Below are 18,029 nucleotides of genomic sequence, written 5' to 3'. Positions count from 1 at the left end.
ACTTTGTGGCAAACAAATGAAAGCATGGATCCATCCTGCTTTGTAACAACAGTTCAGATTGGTGGTGTAATGGAGTCGAGGATATTTTCTTGCCTTAGCACCAACTGAGCACTGTTTAAACACTGCGGCCAACCTGAGAATTTTTACTGACCACATTCATCCCTTTATGACCACAGTGTGCCTATCTTCTGGTATATACTCCCAGGAGGATCCTGCACCATATCATAAAGCCTAACTCATGTCAAACTGGCTTCTTGAACATGATGACAAGTTCAATGTGCTCAAACGGCCTCCGGAGTCTTCAGATCTAGATTCTAACCGAGATACTTTGGAGATATTTTGGAGGAAACTGAGTTTCAAATCATGGATGTGCAGCTGACACATCTGCAGCAACTATCTGATGCTATCACATTAGCATGGACCAACATCTCTGAGGACTGTTTCCAACACCTTATAAAATGTATGCAGTGCAGAATAAAGAGAATCTTAAGGCATACGGGGGAGCAGCCTAATACTAGCATGGTGTACCTAATAACGTGGCTGGTGAGTGCACATTTGATTACATTTATGTCTTTTCTTTTAGTAATAGTTTTATTCAGCTTTTAGGAGTATTTGCTTGCTGCTCTTGTCTCTAAGTTTCATTGAGTCACTGTGCACATGCAAATGTAACATTGTTTTAAAATGTGCTAGAAAATAAGTTTATAAACAAGAATGAAACTAATTATCGGGCTCTAAATTATATACATATTCTGTGGGACTTGAGATGGGAGTTATGCCTGTAGAATTACCTGATGTTTGACAAAAACCCCTTCTCAATAGCCTTAAAACAGCTAATCAAGGCAGCAACTGCAACATGTTCATTAATAATTACCACTGATACAAAATGCAAAACCGGTTTTGCAGCTGAGTAAAGTATGCTGAGGATTGACAGAATATTGTTAGGATGCTGCCAAGCTGTATAAGGATCCATGTGTGCAGAGGCTGGGGGTTGATAAGGTCACCAAGACAGGATTGGTATTGAGTGTTTGGGGGGTTGAGGCTGTGTAAGGTGGCGGGTGGTCGAGTGGGAGTGCGTGTGGAGAGGGGTGTCAATAGACCGAAGAAGCTTCCAGTGGCCTGAATGCTCCGCTGGCTCACTCTGGCTGAAAAGATCCCAGTTTGACAGGAGCACAACTATCTGTCACATTATCATTCAGAGGCATGGACCTGAATGTCACTTCCACTCTGCACTGTGGCCGTGACACATGAGGAACAGGATTTGTCAGCAGCGCTCTTGTTTTCTCTGCTTTAGAAATAAAATAGAGGAGATTCGGAAGAGAACTTTTAAGGTCTGGTTTTCTGTTCAGAGTGAAATTGGAAGAGAAACTTGGCACAAATGTGGGCAGAGAAAGAAAATATTACGAGGTCCTAAAATTCAGTAGCATTTCTTTTGTTTGAATTTTGTTGTTTTTTGGGGGTTTTTTCAAACTAATTTAGATTCCTGTACCATTTAGGCATTTTAGGTTTAACAAAACTTAAATGTCATCTTCTTATTCAAGAGTAACATCTTAATCATTTTCAGAATAAAGTTGCATAAGGGGAATCAAAATTATTCAGTATTTAATATTGACATCTGACTCAAAGACTATATTTGACAAGTGGGCTCTGATTAGTAAGATGTTCCAATGTTTGGAAATGGGTAAAAAGTGTGACATTTTTATTTGGTAACATTTTAAACCGTCAATGTGCAATCAAGAAGCTCTCATTGCTGCAAAGTCATTATTAGGCTGTTAAAAACAACCAAATCTGTGAGAGAGATCCTGGTGATACTGGAAACATCTGGAGACGCAGAAACAATTCACCCAAACTTGATCAAATACATTCAGACTCTTTCAAAAAAAAAAGATTCACAAAGGAGAACATCTATTGTTTGCAAACTATGCGGCCACTGCCTGTTTGTTTATGCTGATTTGTCAAATAATGAATGAATTATATCAGTATCATGCTGTTTGGTTATATGGTTCCCAGTTTCAAGAATAATTCAAATTAGAGTTCTTCTTGTGTGGTAGTTTTTATCTTTGTGTGTGTGTTTGTTTAAGACAATTAGAAGAGAAAAATATATTCAAAACAACAGAGAACAGTTGTGTGTGTGTATATATAGCTGCTCAGGAGCCCGGTGAATCCCAGCTCGGTATAGTGATAGGATACCTCCTGGGCAATAAGTCCACTTGTGAAATTTTCTTTCTAATGAATATCCCACAGGTAATTGTTAGTGGTATTATAACAAGGTGAAAGCAATTGGGAACAAAAACAACCCCAAACTGGCAGACTATCGAAAAAAAAAAAATCACAGAATGGGGAGGAGCATAGTGCACAGAGGTGACCAATTTTCTGCAGTCAGTAGCTACAGATCTGGAAACTCGTGGAATGGGTTTCCATGGCTGAACACCTGGATCCAAGCCTTAGCTCAACATCATCAACTGCAATGCAAAGCATCAATCACATAAAGCGCAATGCCAACGGACTCTACAGCAGTACACACATGTTCTCTGAACTCTGTCAAACCATCTGATGGACAAGTCTGGGTTTGGCAGTTGCCAGGAGAACAGCCTCTGCCTGATTGCACTGGGGCAAGGTTTGGTGAGGAGGGGCTGTTTTTCAGGGTATTGGCTCAGTCTGGGTTCCAGTGAAAGCAACTCTTAATATTTGAACATACCAAAACATTTTGAACAATTTCATGTTCCTGAATCTGTGGGAACAGTTTGGGGTTGGGCCCATCTTTTTCCAGCATAACTGTGCACCAACGCACAAAGCAAGAGCCATAAAATCATAGATGAATGTGTGTGGTGTGAACTTGAAGTGGTCTGCACCCTGAACATACAGAATACCTTTAAGATTAGAGCACAGCCTGAGGCAGGACTTATCGCACAATATCAGTGTGTGACTTCACAAAGGTTTTCCAAGTAGAATGGTATAACATTCCCATAAACACACTCCTAAACATTGTAGAAAGCTTTCCGAAAAGAGCTGAAACTGTTGCAGCTAAAAAGGGAGGCCCAAGATAAAACCCAAGATAAAACTATCTACTATAAATTTTTTATTTCTAGACTAACAATAACAATAACTTCACTCAAACTGTTGGTGCTAACCATCTGCTAACTATCTAATGTAAGGTTGACTTGAAGTGAACTGAGCTGTGTGGCATTAAAGCAGCATTAATCCTGTGTTACAAAGCTGTTACCATAAGCATCACCAACAAACGATAACTCCATCCACATCTTTAATGCCTTTATATCCCATTAGTATCATTTATGCTTAAGTAATTGCAAGGTATTTTCTCTGAAAACAAGGTTTCCATAAGGTGTCCTTAAGGCTGCAGTCACCCACTTGGTGATTGGCAGCTCAGTTCCAGCAGAAGCTGTTGTGTCTGGCCCTTTCATTAACACCTAAGAAGGTGTCAGTAACGGTTTACTTCTGCAGAGCTGCCTATAAACAAAACAGCATTCGAGACAAGGTCCAATTCCCCTAGATTCAAGCCAAAACATTAAGGAACCTGACTTAACAGACAGCAGAGCATAAGTGCCTTCTAAGAAAATAACTCTTCTCCTTAATTCTGTGGAGCTTTTTAAGAGCAGGTCAACTGCTTTGCATTTACCGTCTCGCCTGTTTTGTTTAAATTTCCCTCCTGGATCGCTGGAAGGTTGAAAACATAGTGAGGCATATAGCAGCTTAACAGCAAGATATTTCCCTCAGGAGGAGGAAGAGACATAAACAGGCTGGATATTGTAAAGAACTATGGCAGCTGTGTGCATTATAGTGGCCACAGTGCTGCGCTGGATGTACTACAATCAGGTTGAATTTGATGGTGTGCAGAAATGCTGTGCTTAGGTTAGCTGCTTGACTGAAGCAATTCCTAATTAAAAATGGGGGAAAGGGGAATGCTGGAAAATAACAGCAAAATTCAATATGCACCTTTGCTTCTCCATTAATGAATCATGCTTGAATAATGACTTTATTGCTAGTAACAGAAATGACACAATACAGATACAGATAAAGTATTTAAACCTTGAATGGTTATTCTTGGACTTTTCATATTTTACCATTTTACAGCAACAACCTTTAACATTTTCAATAGAGATTTTATGTCATAGAACAACACAAATATGTGCATTATTAGGAAGAGGAAGAAAAATGAAACAGTTCTTAATTTATTTTACTTAACAAAAATCTGTAAATCTGTGTGTCATGCATTTATATCAGGCGCCCCTTAGTCAAAACTGTGGAAAGCCACCGTAAGCTGCAATTATAGCTGCAAGTCCTTTGGGGTCTGATCTCTCTACCACCTTCACGTCTACACACTGAAAATTTGCCCATTCCTTTTAGCAAAATAGATCAAGCTCAGCCAGATTAGGCAGAGTGAACACAGATTTTCAACTGCATTTAGGTTTGAACTTTAACTTTGGCATCCCCACAGCATGATGCTACTGCCACCTTGTTTTACAGTTAGGATGGTTTGTTACAGGTGATGCATTATTAGTTTTCTCTACATATAGCATGTGGCATCTGACTTTCGTCTGCCACCATAAGAACTTGTGGCAAAATGAACTACTTGCCATTTGTGGCCTTCTGAATGATTTTCTGCAGCCCCTGACCCCAGTTCAAGAATGGAGCAGATCTGGCCTGCAAGCATAGGCAGTTGATGCAGATGAACACGTTTTTTATTTAGAAGGACAATTATTATTTAAGGTCATATAAAATGGTCTTAAAATAAAAAGAATGTTAAGTACAACAAAAAATATTCCTCAGTTATTAACCAGGCTTCTGCTTTCATCTTAATTTTTGTAGTCAACTGAACCACGAACATCTAGCATCTCCTACTTAAGAGCAAATTTGGTGCCTCTCGGCACTCTTCACTAAAGGGACAACTCTTATTTATAAATCAGGGGATTTCCGAAGGCGACTGGATTTTATTTAGGGGTGTCAGAGTAAAGGGACCTTAATAAAAGTGCACAAGACACTTTTCAGATTTTCATTGTAAAAAAAATTGCAAACCATGTAGCTTTTTTCGTTCCCTTTACAAGTGTGAGTTACTTTGTGTTGGTCTATCACAAAAATCCCAATAACATACATAAAGATTGTGGTTGTAAGTGGACAAAGTAAAACACAAAGGGAAATTTTTTCTCATAATACCAAACCTTCAGTCACATAAAAAGCTTCAAGCCATGTGACTTTTTCTACACTTGTAAAGGAATCTAACAAAAAATCCAGACATCTGTTTGCGCCAGTGCAGTACAGCATAAAAAAGGATGGTGTACCTGAGATGTCTGTATCACTGTGAGATTCCTCTTGTTCTGACAGCCTCCTTTCTGCCTGTCGTACCTCAGGCACATAAAAATCCCCCTGCCGAGCCAGGGGGACGATGAACTGGATCTGACCATCTCTGTAGAGCTCGAGGAACGGGTGAGCACACAGCCTTCTTTCCTGGGGGAGAAATAAAGCAAAACATGTGGTTACTAATATATAAGAAATACTTCAAGTAGGTGATGAAGGTAACTTAAAAAATAATTGTGCTTTAAATGTCAAACTATGTATTTGACAGGTAAAATGACTTGCAACTGCGTAAAACAGAAGACGCTCTAGCTGCTTCACATAATTTCCAGTCTTAGGTGTAGGATAAATTAACATTCTTTTGATGGTAAGGATATGACTAAACTATGAAATAAGACTATCTTAGTAAAACTCTCTTTATGTTGAGATTCCACAAGCTTCATTCCCACATATTTGCTTCAAATAAGTGTCATTGTGGGACTGGCTGATCAAGCATAAATAAATCTTATTTAATTTACATTTTCATACAAATGTAACACAAAGTACCATCTGAAATTACACTTTAAAAAGCTTATTTAAGTAAATAAACCCATATTTATAAACAAATAAAAATAAAAATCGAATTCATAGACCACAGAAAATAAAATTATTTGTTTAGTAAGGAAATGCCAGAGATAAATATTAACACAGTGCAAACCTACAAGTTCTAAAACTTCACAAAACCTGCTTTGTTCATTAGCAAATAAATAAGGATAAAATAAACATAAAATCACATTTGGTTAAATATTAAATGTAAAACAGAAAGCCAAATCTAAATTAAAATGACAAATGATATCAATGGAAATAAGACTAAAAAAAACATGCAATAGGATTTACATAAAATCTTTATTAAAGACAAAATATAATCATAAAATACATCCTATTTATAACAAACATTAAACTTTTAAATTTAACAGAGCTTCTCTGACCATCTTGCCTTATCAGTTTCTTAAAACATCATTCATGACATGATGTCTGAGGTGTAGAGAGTGAAAAGGAATGGTGAGATTGTCAACTGTTAACACACTTATCAGTTGACAATCCAGACTCTTTATCCAGACTCTGTTGACAATATTGGTACTATTCAAGAAGAAATTTCTATAGCAACCCATCTGCATCTAATCCACTGGACACAGTTTTTTAGTGATCCTTAATGCATCACTCACCCCTCTCCCCAGACCAAGAGGAAAATTTAAGATTGCAGATTGTTTACCAGGTTAGCTGAGGAAGCATGATGACACTATTTGAAATGTAAGAGTGGACTGAAACAAATCCCTGGTTTTCAAGTGTCAGTTGTTGAATTTAGAGACAGACAATATGTTTGTAAAGGAAAATAGTTCTGAATCAAGGAGTGGTGATCAGGAGAAATTAAAGAAACTGTACGTTTAGCAAGAAGTCAGCCTGGATGAGAGATTTAATCTAGTCTCCATCAAAAATGCTTAGGTGTTATGGTACATATCTGACAGAAGATCCAAATTAGGAAATCTCCAGACATCCAATAGCCTGTGCCAAGACAGATAGCCTGCCTAATAAGCAACCTAGAGCAAACTCTGGCAGACTTGCTCTATCTCTGCTGGGAAAGAAGAAAATAGGGAACCACATGAACGGCGCGCACAATAGTTCAATGAGAGCAACAAAGGGCTATCTGACCAAGTAAGATACTTTTTCCTGCTTTATTGTGGGTGTTCTTGATCTAAAAGCTGATGGGTGAAGGTTCTGACACTTGGTCTCATCTCCACTAGAGCTTTAAACAAGGCCATAAATTTCCTTCCTGTAAGTCTAGGAAATAGGCAAATTCTTGATATATATCAGTTTTGTCATTGTTTGAGAGCTAATACCTTGGTTGTTAATCGTTTCTTTAATAAGTAGTGTGTAAAATAAAAAAGGAGCTGTATGATTATATGTGGTGGTCATTTTATATTTGTTTTGTTCCTTTTGTTTTATTTAATCAGTAGGAAGAAGATATTAATTCATCATCAATTATTAGATTCTTGACTCTATGTATTTCAGTTCCTTTTGATTTGGATTATAATATTTAGTTGTACTGTTAATTTGTATCATTGATTTTAAATAAATTCTAAATCCTGAGAAATATCCAGAAATATCCCGATTCTCTGTTTATTATGTAACAGAGATTGCGCAACAGAAATAAAATGGATTCATCTGTTAGATTGAATTTTGATAGATTTTAAGACCGATTGGTTTTATGAACATTAAAATATGTTAACATAGCTTGATGGCAAACACTGGCATTTAGTGATGCGTGCTTAGATTGGACAGGACCTATAATCAGAATTCACTGCATCAACATAATAATACATCCCCTCAAGTCAGCCCTGTTCATTTCTCCAGAATGTACAGGTGTGAGCCAAGGTCACCTCCTCCAGCATCCTCACAAAGGTAACGAGCTGATTCAGAGTTCTACAACCACCACAAAAAACAACACCTCATCTCTTAGTGCTGAGGTCTGACAATCTGTTGGGCTTTTCTCCTGCAGCTCCACACATACTAGACTTAATGTGAACCTCATTCACCCCTTGGGAAAATGTTTCTGCTAACTTGCCATCCCAGGTCCCATTAAATGGTAAGTTCCTCCCTTCCAGGTTCGCAGCACTCCATAGAAAGAGTTAGAGTTCTGCCTGAGGTTGTTTGCCACCTTTTTGAAACAGAACTGAATTCATGTTCCACTGTCTCCACAGAACGCAAGTATCTTTTACTTGCTTTCTGTAGCTAAGTAGCTAAATAAACCTCAACTTTACCAAATTAGAATATTATAAATAATTTAAATTTATTTCAAAAGAAAAAAAAAAATATTCATATAGATTCAAGACAGACAAGGTTATGTGTTTCAAGCCTTTCTTTCTGGTAATTTAGATGATGATGGCTAATAAAAAAAAACACCAAATTAATTTTCTCAGAAAATTCAATATTGCATAAATACAAGACATTTTAGTACAGAAATATGTGACTACCGGTACTTAAAAGTATGTTTATGTACTGTATACTATGTGCACTGTGTGGCACTGCTGATGTGTTAAGAAAGCCCAGGCTCGTCTGCATTGTCAATACCCCAATAGATTCTCGATGAGCTTTAGGTCAGGCAAGTTTGCTTGCCTGATTGAGCTGTCTGGCCAAAATAGTCAGTTTAGTCAGACTTGAGAAAACACAGTGGAGCAACACCAGTAGATAACATGGCTTCATATATATATATATATATATATATAAACATAGCCCACAGTTTTTCCTTCAGTCAAATATAACCAAAATGTTTGGGTATTTCTTAATGGATTTTAATACAAACTAAAGGAACATAAGGAAAAGCTTCTTTCTCGCTACCTCTCACGTACCTCATCTCTGATCCCTTTAATCCATCACTGTGAAAATATTCCACATTTTTTCACAATTTTTCACATAGTTCCACATCGACTCTTCTAGGTTTGTTAGCATTTCATACACAATGTATTATTTTTTATGTGCAGCTAATGCCTGTACTTTCACCTTTCCTGTCTTAAAGTGCTTGTCTCAAACACTGTCTTAGTATTATTATTTATTAAATTATTTATATTGGAACTATTTTCACACAAACATGTAAGACATTCGTTATCACACTATGCTCTCCCATAGTTGAATATTTTGATAACTCTTTCTTGACAGTTCCTATGAGTACAGTCTCAGGGCCTCCAGCTGCTGTTCCAGATTCAAGTTAGGTGGGAGAAATAACAACCAGCAACACTTAAATATGGGGGAAAGTAGCAGAGATCTGGTAATCAGGTTTGTAGATTCGACAGACCTATGCAAGACAGGCTTTTAGAGAGAAGAGAGATGACTTCTGTCCAATCAACTCTCTTACCATCTGTCTCAACCCAACTGTGGCAGCAGAAGCTATCTCACTCGCTGCTGTCAGCAGAAACAAGGCTGTCAGTTTCAGAAATTTCAACAATTATTGGTGCCTTTTTCCCTCTGAAACATCTGGATATTCATGTTGACTTCCTTTATCAGCATGAAACAAAACACAGGCTTATAATTGTGTAGATGTTCATGGATACATAAACATCTATGTGCACAAGATTAGGTACGATCTATTAATAATCAAAAATGAAAATGGAATTTAGAAGAAATTAGCCAGTAATATATTGCTTTCTGTGGGGAAATGTATCTTTTTATTATCTTTGTGAATAATTCACACCCAGTTGCAAGTTGGAAACTAGAAAATATGCTGAAATATGTTCTAAGGGACTTGACCAAATACTGTTAGCAACACATGGAGGTTGTACTGATTTTGTGTCACACAAACCATCAGAAGTGCAAATAAAAAAGTTATTGCTCTATACAACAAACTTTTACACATGCTGAAGCCATCTTGGATATTAAGTTCAGCCTTGGCGATGAACCTCTACATTTCCAAGACAAAATTCAAATTTCAGAGAGCATTCTAGATGATTCTTCCAACATGAAACTTTAACTTCCAAGTAAAAATTAAACAAAAAGAAAGCGTCTGCCGTCCTCCCCCTGACTGCCCTTTACTCCAAGCCTGAACAGCTATAAACATAATGTTGCAAACCTGATGTCAGTTTCTCACCAAGCAGCTGTTTTCTAGCAAACACAGGCAAAAAGCAATCAAGTAAAACAGGCTAAACATAAGTCATCATAGAAACTTTAAAATAATTACTTAAAAAATTCCTTTCACCCTAAAAAATATAATCTAATTGTTTGAATCCAGAACAATGTGAAAATAGGGCTGGAATAGCAAAGTCATGCTGTTCATTATCTAGGGAAAAAATTAAATAAACTTGAAAAATGTCTGGGTAAAGTTGAGTTACTTATATATACTTTTTTTGTAAATGTTTTTGCTAACAAATTAAACACTTACTAGAAATCAGTCACACTTCAAATTGATTAATTGTTTTAAAAATAAGACAGAAGCTGCACTGGAACAACTGTCATTTTCATTATTGTCAAAAAAAAAAAGCTTTCTGGTAGCAAGTTGGCCAATTGATGAAGCTGACATTTTCATGTTAGTAAAGCAAAACATTGGCTGAAGGATAATCAATTCTGTAGACATATTTTACAAAACAAATCTGTGTTCATGTAGTTTCAGCCTGACCTCTAAAATAAGATCACTGTTTGTTGGCAAATACGAGATAATAAAGATTATGTTCCTGACATTTAACAACTTCACAAATTTAGTTGTTTCTACTTGTCTATTTCAAGAATTTAACATTTCACTAGACAGCAGTGTGAATATCATTGTAGACATAATATCAGAATCTAATGTACTGAAGATTTTAGCTCTTGCTAGATTACCAAGTGTTTCATGTACAGTGCTTGCTTGATTTTGTCCATCAGTGTAAGTGGAATCCTTCTGGATGTCTTCAATGAGAATGGTTGGGCCCCTGGTTTCAGTTTAATGCTATATGGCTTTCTCACCTCCCCAAGACTGCTGCATAGCTTTGGATAGCTGGTCTTTAGTGTTTCTGTGATTATGATGTCTAAGCGAGCCACAGGCTCTACTCAGGAGTGCAATGTGCGGGTGTCTCATAATGTACATCCTTTTCCAGTATCTCCTTTCCTCCTTTGTTTCCATTAGTATCTATGCAATGTCCACAATGTCAAGTGGATTTCTTACTGGTCCCGGCAGATGCTGAGTTGCCCATTTATTTATTTTCTGCCTAGGAACAGAGCATCCTCATTTTTCACTATTTAATGCAAAGTTTTGAGCATTTTAGACACTCTCTTGTATTGTCCATTTGTCTCATATGGATGACATTTTTCTCCATTAGCTGGGCAGTCGCGTTTGGGATGGGATGGAGAGCTGCCACATTTAAGCATTGAGGACTCCTTCCTTTATTATGTTGAGGGATAACTTGGCTTGGTGTTTGTTTTTAGCATGGTTAATACTGCTTTTGTACACCCTGTCAATAGATTTCTCATTCTTTGTCTCTGTCACGCAGAGAGATAGCTGTCGTTTCACGTCTTCACTCTGTCTTGCCATATCGAAGGCTTTTTCCAGAGTTAAATTTGGGTCAAGCTACATGTGTTCGGATAGTCTTGTATCTTGCAGACCCACCACAAGCCCATCACGAATCATCTCAACATGTAGCACACCATAGTTACAGTGTTTTGCTAGAGCACACAGAGTAACACAGACATCTACAGTTTCATGTTCTTCTTGTCTGCGCACGTTAAACACACTCATAACTGACATTTTTCTTGAAAATGAAGGCCTGGAAACCGTCACATGTGCCCTGATACACTGTCTGATGTTGTCACTGTTAGAGGAGTGGATTTACTAAAGGAATGCAAGAGTTGTAGTCCATGTCCTGAATATGTCTGTGTGTAGTGGCTCTTGAACTGTGTGGTGGCTCTTAAAACTTGTTATTTTCCCCTAAATATTGAAAAGGCTTAGCTTTACAATTCGCTTCACATTTGATTGAGTGCCTTTTCTGCCATGCTTTTTCCTTACACTAAACTTTCCATTAATATGCTTGGATAAAGCACTCTGTGAAGGTGTTTGTTTAATATAATAATTTCTCCATGATTGTGTCGGCCATAACAGAACCTTTCTATATTGAAATAATGTTTCATTACTTATGTGGCATTTAAATTTTCTGAGAAGCTGCATTTTAGGTGTTCATTAGTTGTAAGCGATAATTATCAAAATTACCTGCAAATATATTTCTCTGTGTGTAATGAATGAGTTTGACTTTTTGAATTGAATTACAGAAATGAATAAAATTTTCGATGAAATCCTTTTGTTGTCAAGATTTATATATTATATTCTAATGCAATGAGATGAACCTCCATGTAGAGTGAAACACAAGCAATGACTGAGCAACGACTGAATCAAACTGAAAGTAAATTAATTTAGACATTCAATCCTTAGCATGCTTTTAAAGTAACATGTCTCGTGTTACCTTGAAGTAATTCTCTGTGGCAAGGATTGATTGCTTCCCCTCTAGATATGAAAGTGTACTGAATTTCTAATAAAGTCAGTTCTAAGCATCTGCAGATGCTGTGCTGGCGTTTGTGATTATAGTGTCATGGCAGATTAAAGCAGAAGCAGCAGGTGGGACAAGGTTCCACATATTTTATCATCTTTATTTCAAATGCATAGTTATTACAAATGCTATGCAGCTATGTAACTGCATAGCTCAAACCATACAAAGAGGTCAGTTTCTCTACATCTAATAAATGGAGTTCATGGAACAAAAAGACAAGCAGTTCATATTAGAGCGTGTGATTGCGTAGAGGATTGTGGAGGGTGCTCTTATTATGTTTTGTATTGTTTTTTAATTTTATTCACCATCCCAGGAATATTATGACCTCAGGGTCCATGAGAGCCACAGTGGCAGTTCACAGTAAAAGGGTCAATAAAAGGTGTGTTTTTTTCCAATGAAACAACATGAATGGCTATTTTATCAGCTTAATTTCCCTGGCACGAAAACATTATTGCATTTTAAACTCATTACAAGACCAACCACTGAAAATTATATGCCAAAGGGACTGTAGAAGAGATGCCGTATGGAACTTGGCAAGGAATCATTTGGGTGAAGGGTCCATACAACCTCATCACCGTCACAGACTTGAAAGAACTCAACAAACCATGGGGAGAGCACAGCTCTCTATCTCAAAGGCTGAGCCAGCTACGGTCAAGGTTAGTAAAAGTAGGATCGACTCAGAGTGGAACCGGGGCTCAAGAGTGGTACAAAGCAGTAGATGTGCCAGAAGTAACTGAACAGAAGCTGAAAGAAAGCGACTTCTCCCCGGCTGGGAAAGAGCAGTTACGGAAAATCATCACCTCAGCTAATGTGGCCCGGTTCAAGAACAACTGTGGTGACCTGGGACCGAAGTATGTACACCTCATAGAAGGGGGAGTGCATCCACCTGTTCGACAGTACCCCCTGAACCCGGGTGCTGTTGAAGAAATTGATAAAATAGTAAAAGAATTGAGCGCTCTAGGAATCATCAGAGAAGAGCTAAATCCCATCACAAACAGTCCCATTCAAGCAGTAAAGAAACCAGAGTCAGCAGGAGGAGGTTGGAGGCCAGTAATCAACTTCAAGGCCCTCAATCAAAGAACTATAGCAAACTGAGCCAGCCTAATCAATCCCCAAGGAGCATTGAAGACGCTAAGAGTCAAGAAATATAAATCCTGCATTGACTTAGCAAATGGATTTTTCTCCCTCAGACTCGCAAAGCAATCACAAGGCAAGACAGCATTTACACACAAAGGCAAGAGTTATGTGTGGCAAAGGTTACCTCAGGGGTACAAGAACTCCCCTAATGTGTTCCAGTCAGCTGTGATGGAAGTTTTGGGTGACCTAGGAGCAACAGTGTACATAGATGATGTGTTCATTGCAGACGACACCGAAGAGGAGCACCTAGAGAGACTGCAAACAGTGGTGGAGAGAATCACAGCAGCAGGTTTGAAGCTGAATCTCAAGAAATGCCAGTTTGGACAGTTTCAGGTGAACTACATAGGGTTCCAAGTGACAACAGATTTGGGACTCTCAGAAGGATATCGAGAGAAGCTGGCACAAATCAAGCCACCTGAATCTGAAAATTATCTACAAAAGATTTTGGGACTCTGCAATTATGTGAGAGATCATGTTCCTAATTATCAAAGATATGCTAAGCCATTATATGCCTGCCTAAAGAAGCGAGAAGGAGAAGAAAAAATGACAAAGAAAAACTGGACATGGACTGCATCAAACCAGAACGACCTGGATAAGCTCAAAAGAGCAATCCAAGAAGCCGTGAGGTTGGAACCGAGGAGCTTGACTGAAAAGTTGGTGGCCGAGATCAGCTGTGAAGATGAGGACTCCATGCTGAAAGTAAGCAATGAAAATGGGGGTTAGTAACGTTGTGGAGTTACACTCTGTCATCTGTAGAGAAGAAATTCCCCCAAGAAGAAAAAGAGTTAGCAGTGCTTGCTAGATACTGGAGCACCTTAAAAGACCTAGCACAAGGACAACAGATTAAAGTCAACACTCAGAGCCAAGTCCACAAGTATCTCAGGAAAGGGACGGTGGAAAGCACAAAAGCAACAAATACAAGGTGGGGAAGATGGGAAGACATCCTGCTGGACCCGACCTTGAGATTGGCCCAGCACAACCAGCCAACCAGAAAACACCCTTAGAGCCGTCTGTGACAGAAAGGCCGCCAGAGTGGGTCCTATACACTGATGGGTCGAAGAAAGGACTGGATCAGATGGCCTACTGGGGGTTTATTCTCAAACAGCACGGTCAAGAGAGGTGCCGCCAGAAAGGTAAAACTCCCGGTAGTGCACAGACGGGAGAAGTGGCAGCAGTGCTGGAAGGAATGTTGGAGTTGATAAAGAGAAGAATCAAGACACCAAAGATAATCACAGACAGCCACTGCACAAGCTTTGCACGAAGACTTATCCATTTGGGAAGAGAATGGATTTGAAAGCGCCAAAGGAAAGTTAGTGGCCCATCACGACCTGTGGAAGAAGATCGCCGAGTTGAGAATAAGCCTGGAACTTGAAGTGGAGCACCAGAAGGCTCATACCCGAGGGGCTCACTGGCGTGGAAACGATGAGGTGGATCGCTATGTTCAAGAGAGAAACGTTGTCTTTGTCGGGATCGAGACGTGGGACAGAACGCCACAAGGATGGGTGGTCCCTGAAGACTACGTGGTTGAGGTGGTACGGAGCGTGCATGAGGCCTTAGGACATATAGGCATGCTGCCTACCCGTAAAGAATTGGAAGAGCAGGACCTCTGGATCCCTATGAAACACATCCGCCGCGTACTACGGGACTGTGAAGTATGTGGTCAATACAACGCAGGACGCCGTGGACAGCGGCTGGGAGGTCTGACCATCAAGAGCACCATCCCCTGGGGCTCAGTGTGCATGGATGTCGCGGGCTCCATGGGGATAACAGGGACGAAAGGTGAGAAATACCTCCTGGTGCTAGTAGACTCAATATCAGGGTATGTAACTGTAAGAGCAGCAAGGAGAGCCAACGGCAGCAGTGTCGTTGCCATGCTGGAGCAAATCTGTAGTTCCCTTGGGGTGCCTAAGGAACTGCGAACAGACAATGGGACTCATTTTCGCAACGCACAGGTTGACCACTGGTGCCAGAGACATGGAGTAATGAGAGTTTACTCTCCACCATACACTCCCCAAGCAAATGGAGTGGTGGAACGCACCATAGGTCTGGTGAAAAACTGGATAGCAAAAAATGCTAATTCTCGTGACTGGAGCACCAAAGCTGTAGAAATAGGGCAGGCACTGAATGACAGACATCGAGTCAGTAGGCCCTCCCCTGCGGCAGAACTCAACCAACGACCGTTTTCTTCACAAGAAGTGGGGCGGAGCTCCAATGAGAAAACAGGGAAGCCAACGCCTAAGGTGCCATTCTGTGAGGGACAACGAGTGTGGATGAGAGCACGAGATCACTCTGTGTCGACAGCAGTGAAACCCAAGTACGACACCACTGACATTGTGAAGCAAGTATTAGATCGTAACACAGTGTTGTTACAGAAGAGAGGGATTCAAGGAGTTGAACAGCTCAAACCAATTCTCAGCTAAGGATAACCAAAAACCGGAGAGATGGCCAGTGAACCAAGCACCATGCCACCCTACATCAGACTGGCCACTGTACATGGGGTGGTTGCCATTCGAAGAACCACTTCAGGGCTTTGGGCAGGAAGAGCCTTGAAGAAATTGGAACTTGCTAAAAAAGGATTCCTGTCAACAGAAGATGAAATGCTGTGGTGGTGAGAGGTCAAGGACTGTTGCGCAATCTGCTCGGGCCCAGGTCAGCTCAAAGTCCGCTGGGAAGGACCAGGACGAGAGAAACCACTACATCATAACACAGGTGGCGATGAGTTAGACAAACTGCCATACAGGCCCATCAAGGTAACAGACATCTTCATTTGTGGGGCATGCCGAATCACCACTCTCCCCAGAGTGGTTTTTGTGACCCAGTGGGATCTGCGTGAAAAAAAACCGAGGGAATGTACCTGCCTGTGGGATGGTTCCTTTCTTAAGTACTGTGATTCCTGTGGAGCCCAGACAAGATCAGGAAGGCTGATGCAGGTGGTTCAGGCAGAGGGGTGGCAAATAAAGTGATTTTATGACCCACTCAGATCCTTTAAACCGCATCCTGCTGAAGGAAGGCCTGCACCGTATAGAAAAGCCACCCAGGACCAAGACAGTGTGGTATTAATAGCTCAACCATCAGCTCCTCCACTTTATGAAGGGTTATGTGGAACCGAAGGATGGGGTCACCTGAATGATGGCCTGGATGGGGGACCAAAAGATCTGCTGACAGCATCAGTCAGGGAGTCCTGGCCATATGATCCAGCCTCTGGCCAGGTAAGCCGCCCACCTTTAACCACTACACAGTATCCACTGGTGTTCCGAGTGTATAGAGACCAGGGTCCAGAGGGTGTCGGCACTGCATTGGAACAACCTCCTGACAATGAAGAACAGGCGCAGCCAAGTGGATGGTTTGGGCCCTGGGAATTGACAACCTGGGGACAGTTAATATTAGAAGTTGTTGCAAATCCAGACCTCCCCCTGGAGGACTTGCCCGACACTCCCAAGGAAAGGGGTGCTCGGAATACAGGGCTATACTACTTCACCACCAGTCTAGATGCCTGGGGCAGTCAGGGAGCCAGGCCCAAACAGAAGGTGGGAGAGTTCATAGTAACCTCTGAAAACTGGCATCGCGATAGAGTGCTACAGATTCCAGGTACTGTGGCTCATTGGACAGACACGCCCACTGACCCTAGCTCCACCCAAAGGGTACAACTGGCAGTGCAAATGGTTGTAGTCCCATTTAGAGGTGTATACTCCGTAGGAGCAACAATGACAGTCATCCTAGAACATCAAAAAGAAGACTCTGGAAAAGTAGAAGCAGCAGCAGCATACAGGAATAAACGCTCACATTCCTGGCCTTGGCACTCTTTGCCACAGAAGTGGAAATGGATAAGGAAAGACAAAAATTTACGGACCGACAAGGAAAAGGGACAAAGGTTGTCAAGCATCAAAGGAAAAGAAAAACACAAAAAGAAAAATGTTATTTCCCATCAGGTTCCTATACAGACGACAGAGTTAAAATTGGGCCCAACACCTAGAATGGCCTGATGCATGGAATCCCCTATTTGAAATTGCCATCAGGATTAGTTCTACTGGACACACCGAGAGTGGATTTTGCCCCTTTCTATCCAAACTCAGAGAGTTATTTTGTCTCTAATATAGAGTATCAGAGGAAAGCAGATCTGCAAAAGCCTGACCATGCTGGAAAAGGCCAAACCTTGCCATGGGATGTAAGTAACTTTTTCCTCTCATATCGCACAATGTCCTGGCCTGGCAACAAAGGGCGTTACCCGCTGGACACTCAAGTAATACTCTCACCAGAAGGGCCTGAAAACCTGCCATGGATATTCAATACAGTCCACCTTGAAGTGAAAGGAGCAGTTCTGGGAATCAGATGGGGACTACATTATCAAGAACCATTACAAGGCATGTATTATGAAGTTTCAATGGCCGGAACTGTAATTTGGGCCACATCACCTTCTATGTCAAGAGAAGTCAAGAGAAAAGAGCACCTACCTGGTAGATATGTCTTCAACAACACCCAATTACCCATTTCGGTGAAAGAAAGCACGGTCTACCCTAACCCTCCACATCCACACTGTACCATTCCGGC

General features: G+C 40.3%; 1 protein-coding gene across 3 annotated transcripts in view; it reads right to left on the bottom strand.

The window, feature by feature from the left end:
- Positions 1 to 18,029, bottom strand: part of LOC124857021 (testis-expressed protein 264 homolog) — a 67,169-nt gene that overhangs the window by 10,810 nt on the left and 38,330 nt on the right. For 2 of the 3 annotated variants that reach the window (XM_047348062.1, XM_047348059.1), the window contains exon 3: positions 5,295 to 5,460. In XM_047348062.1, coding sequence (XP_047204018.1) covers positions 5,295 to 5,460 — 166 coding nt within the window. Of the gene's footprint in view, positions 1 to 4,050; positions 4,660 to 5,294; positions 5,461 to 18,029 lie in introns of those variants that run through there. The other variant, XM_047348060.1, reaches the window with a different exon arrangement.

This window comes from Girardinichthys multiradiatus, chromosome 20 (genome assembly GCF_021462225.1).
Source record: "Girardinichthys multiradiatus isolate DD_20200921_A chromosome 20, DD_fGirMul_XY1, whole genome shotgun sequence".
Classification (NCBI taxonomy): Eukaryota; Metazoa; Chordata; class Actinopteri; order Cyprinodontiformes; family Goodeidae; genus Girardinichthys; species Girardinichthys multiradiatus.
Note: the sequence above shows the minus strand (reverse complement) of the source record. Positions and strands in the feature narration are given on the sequence as shown.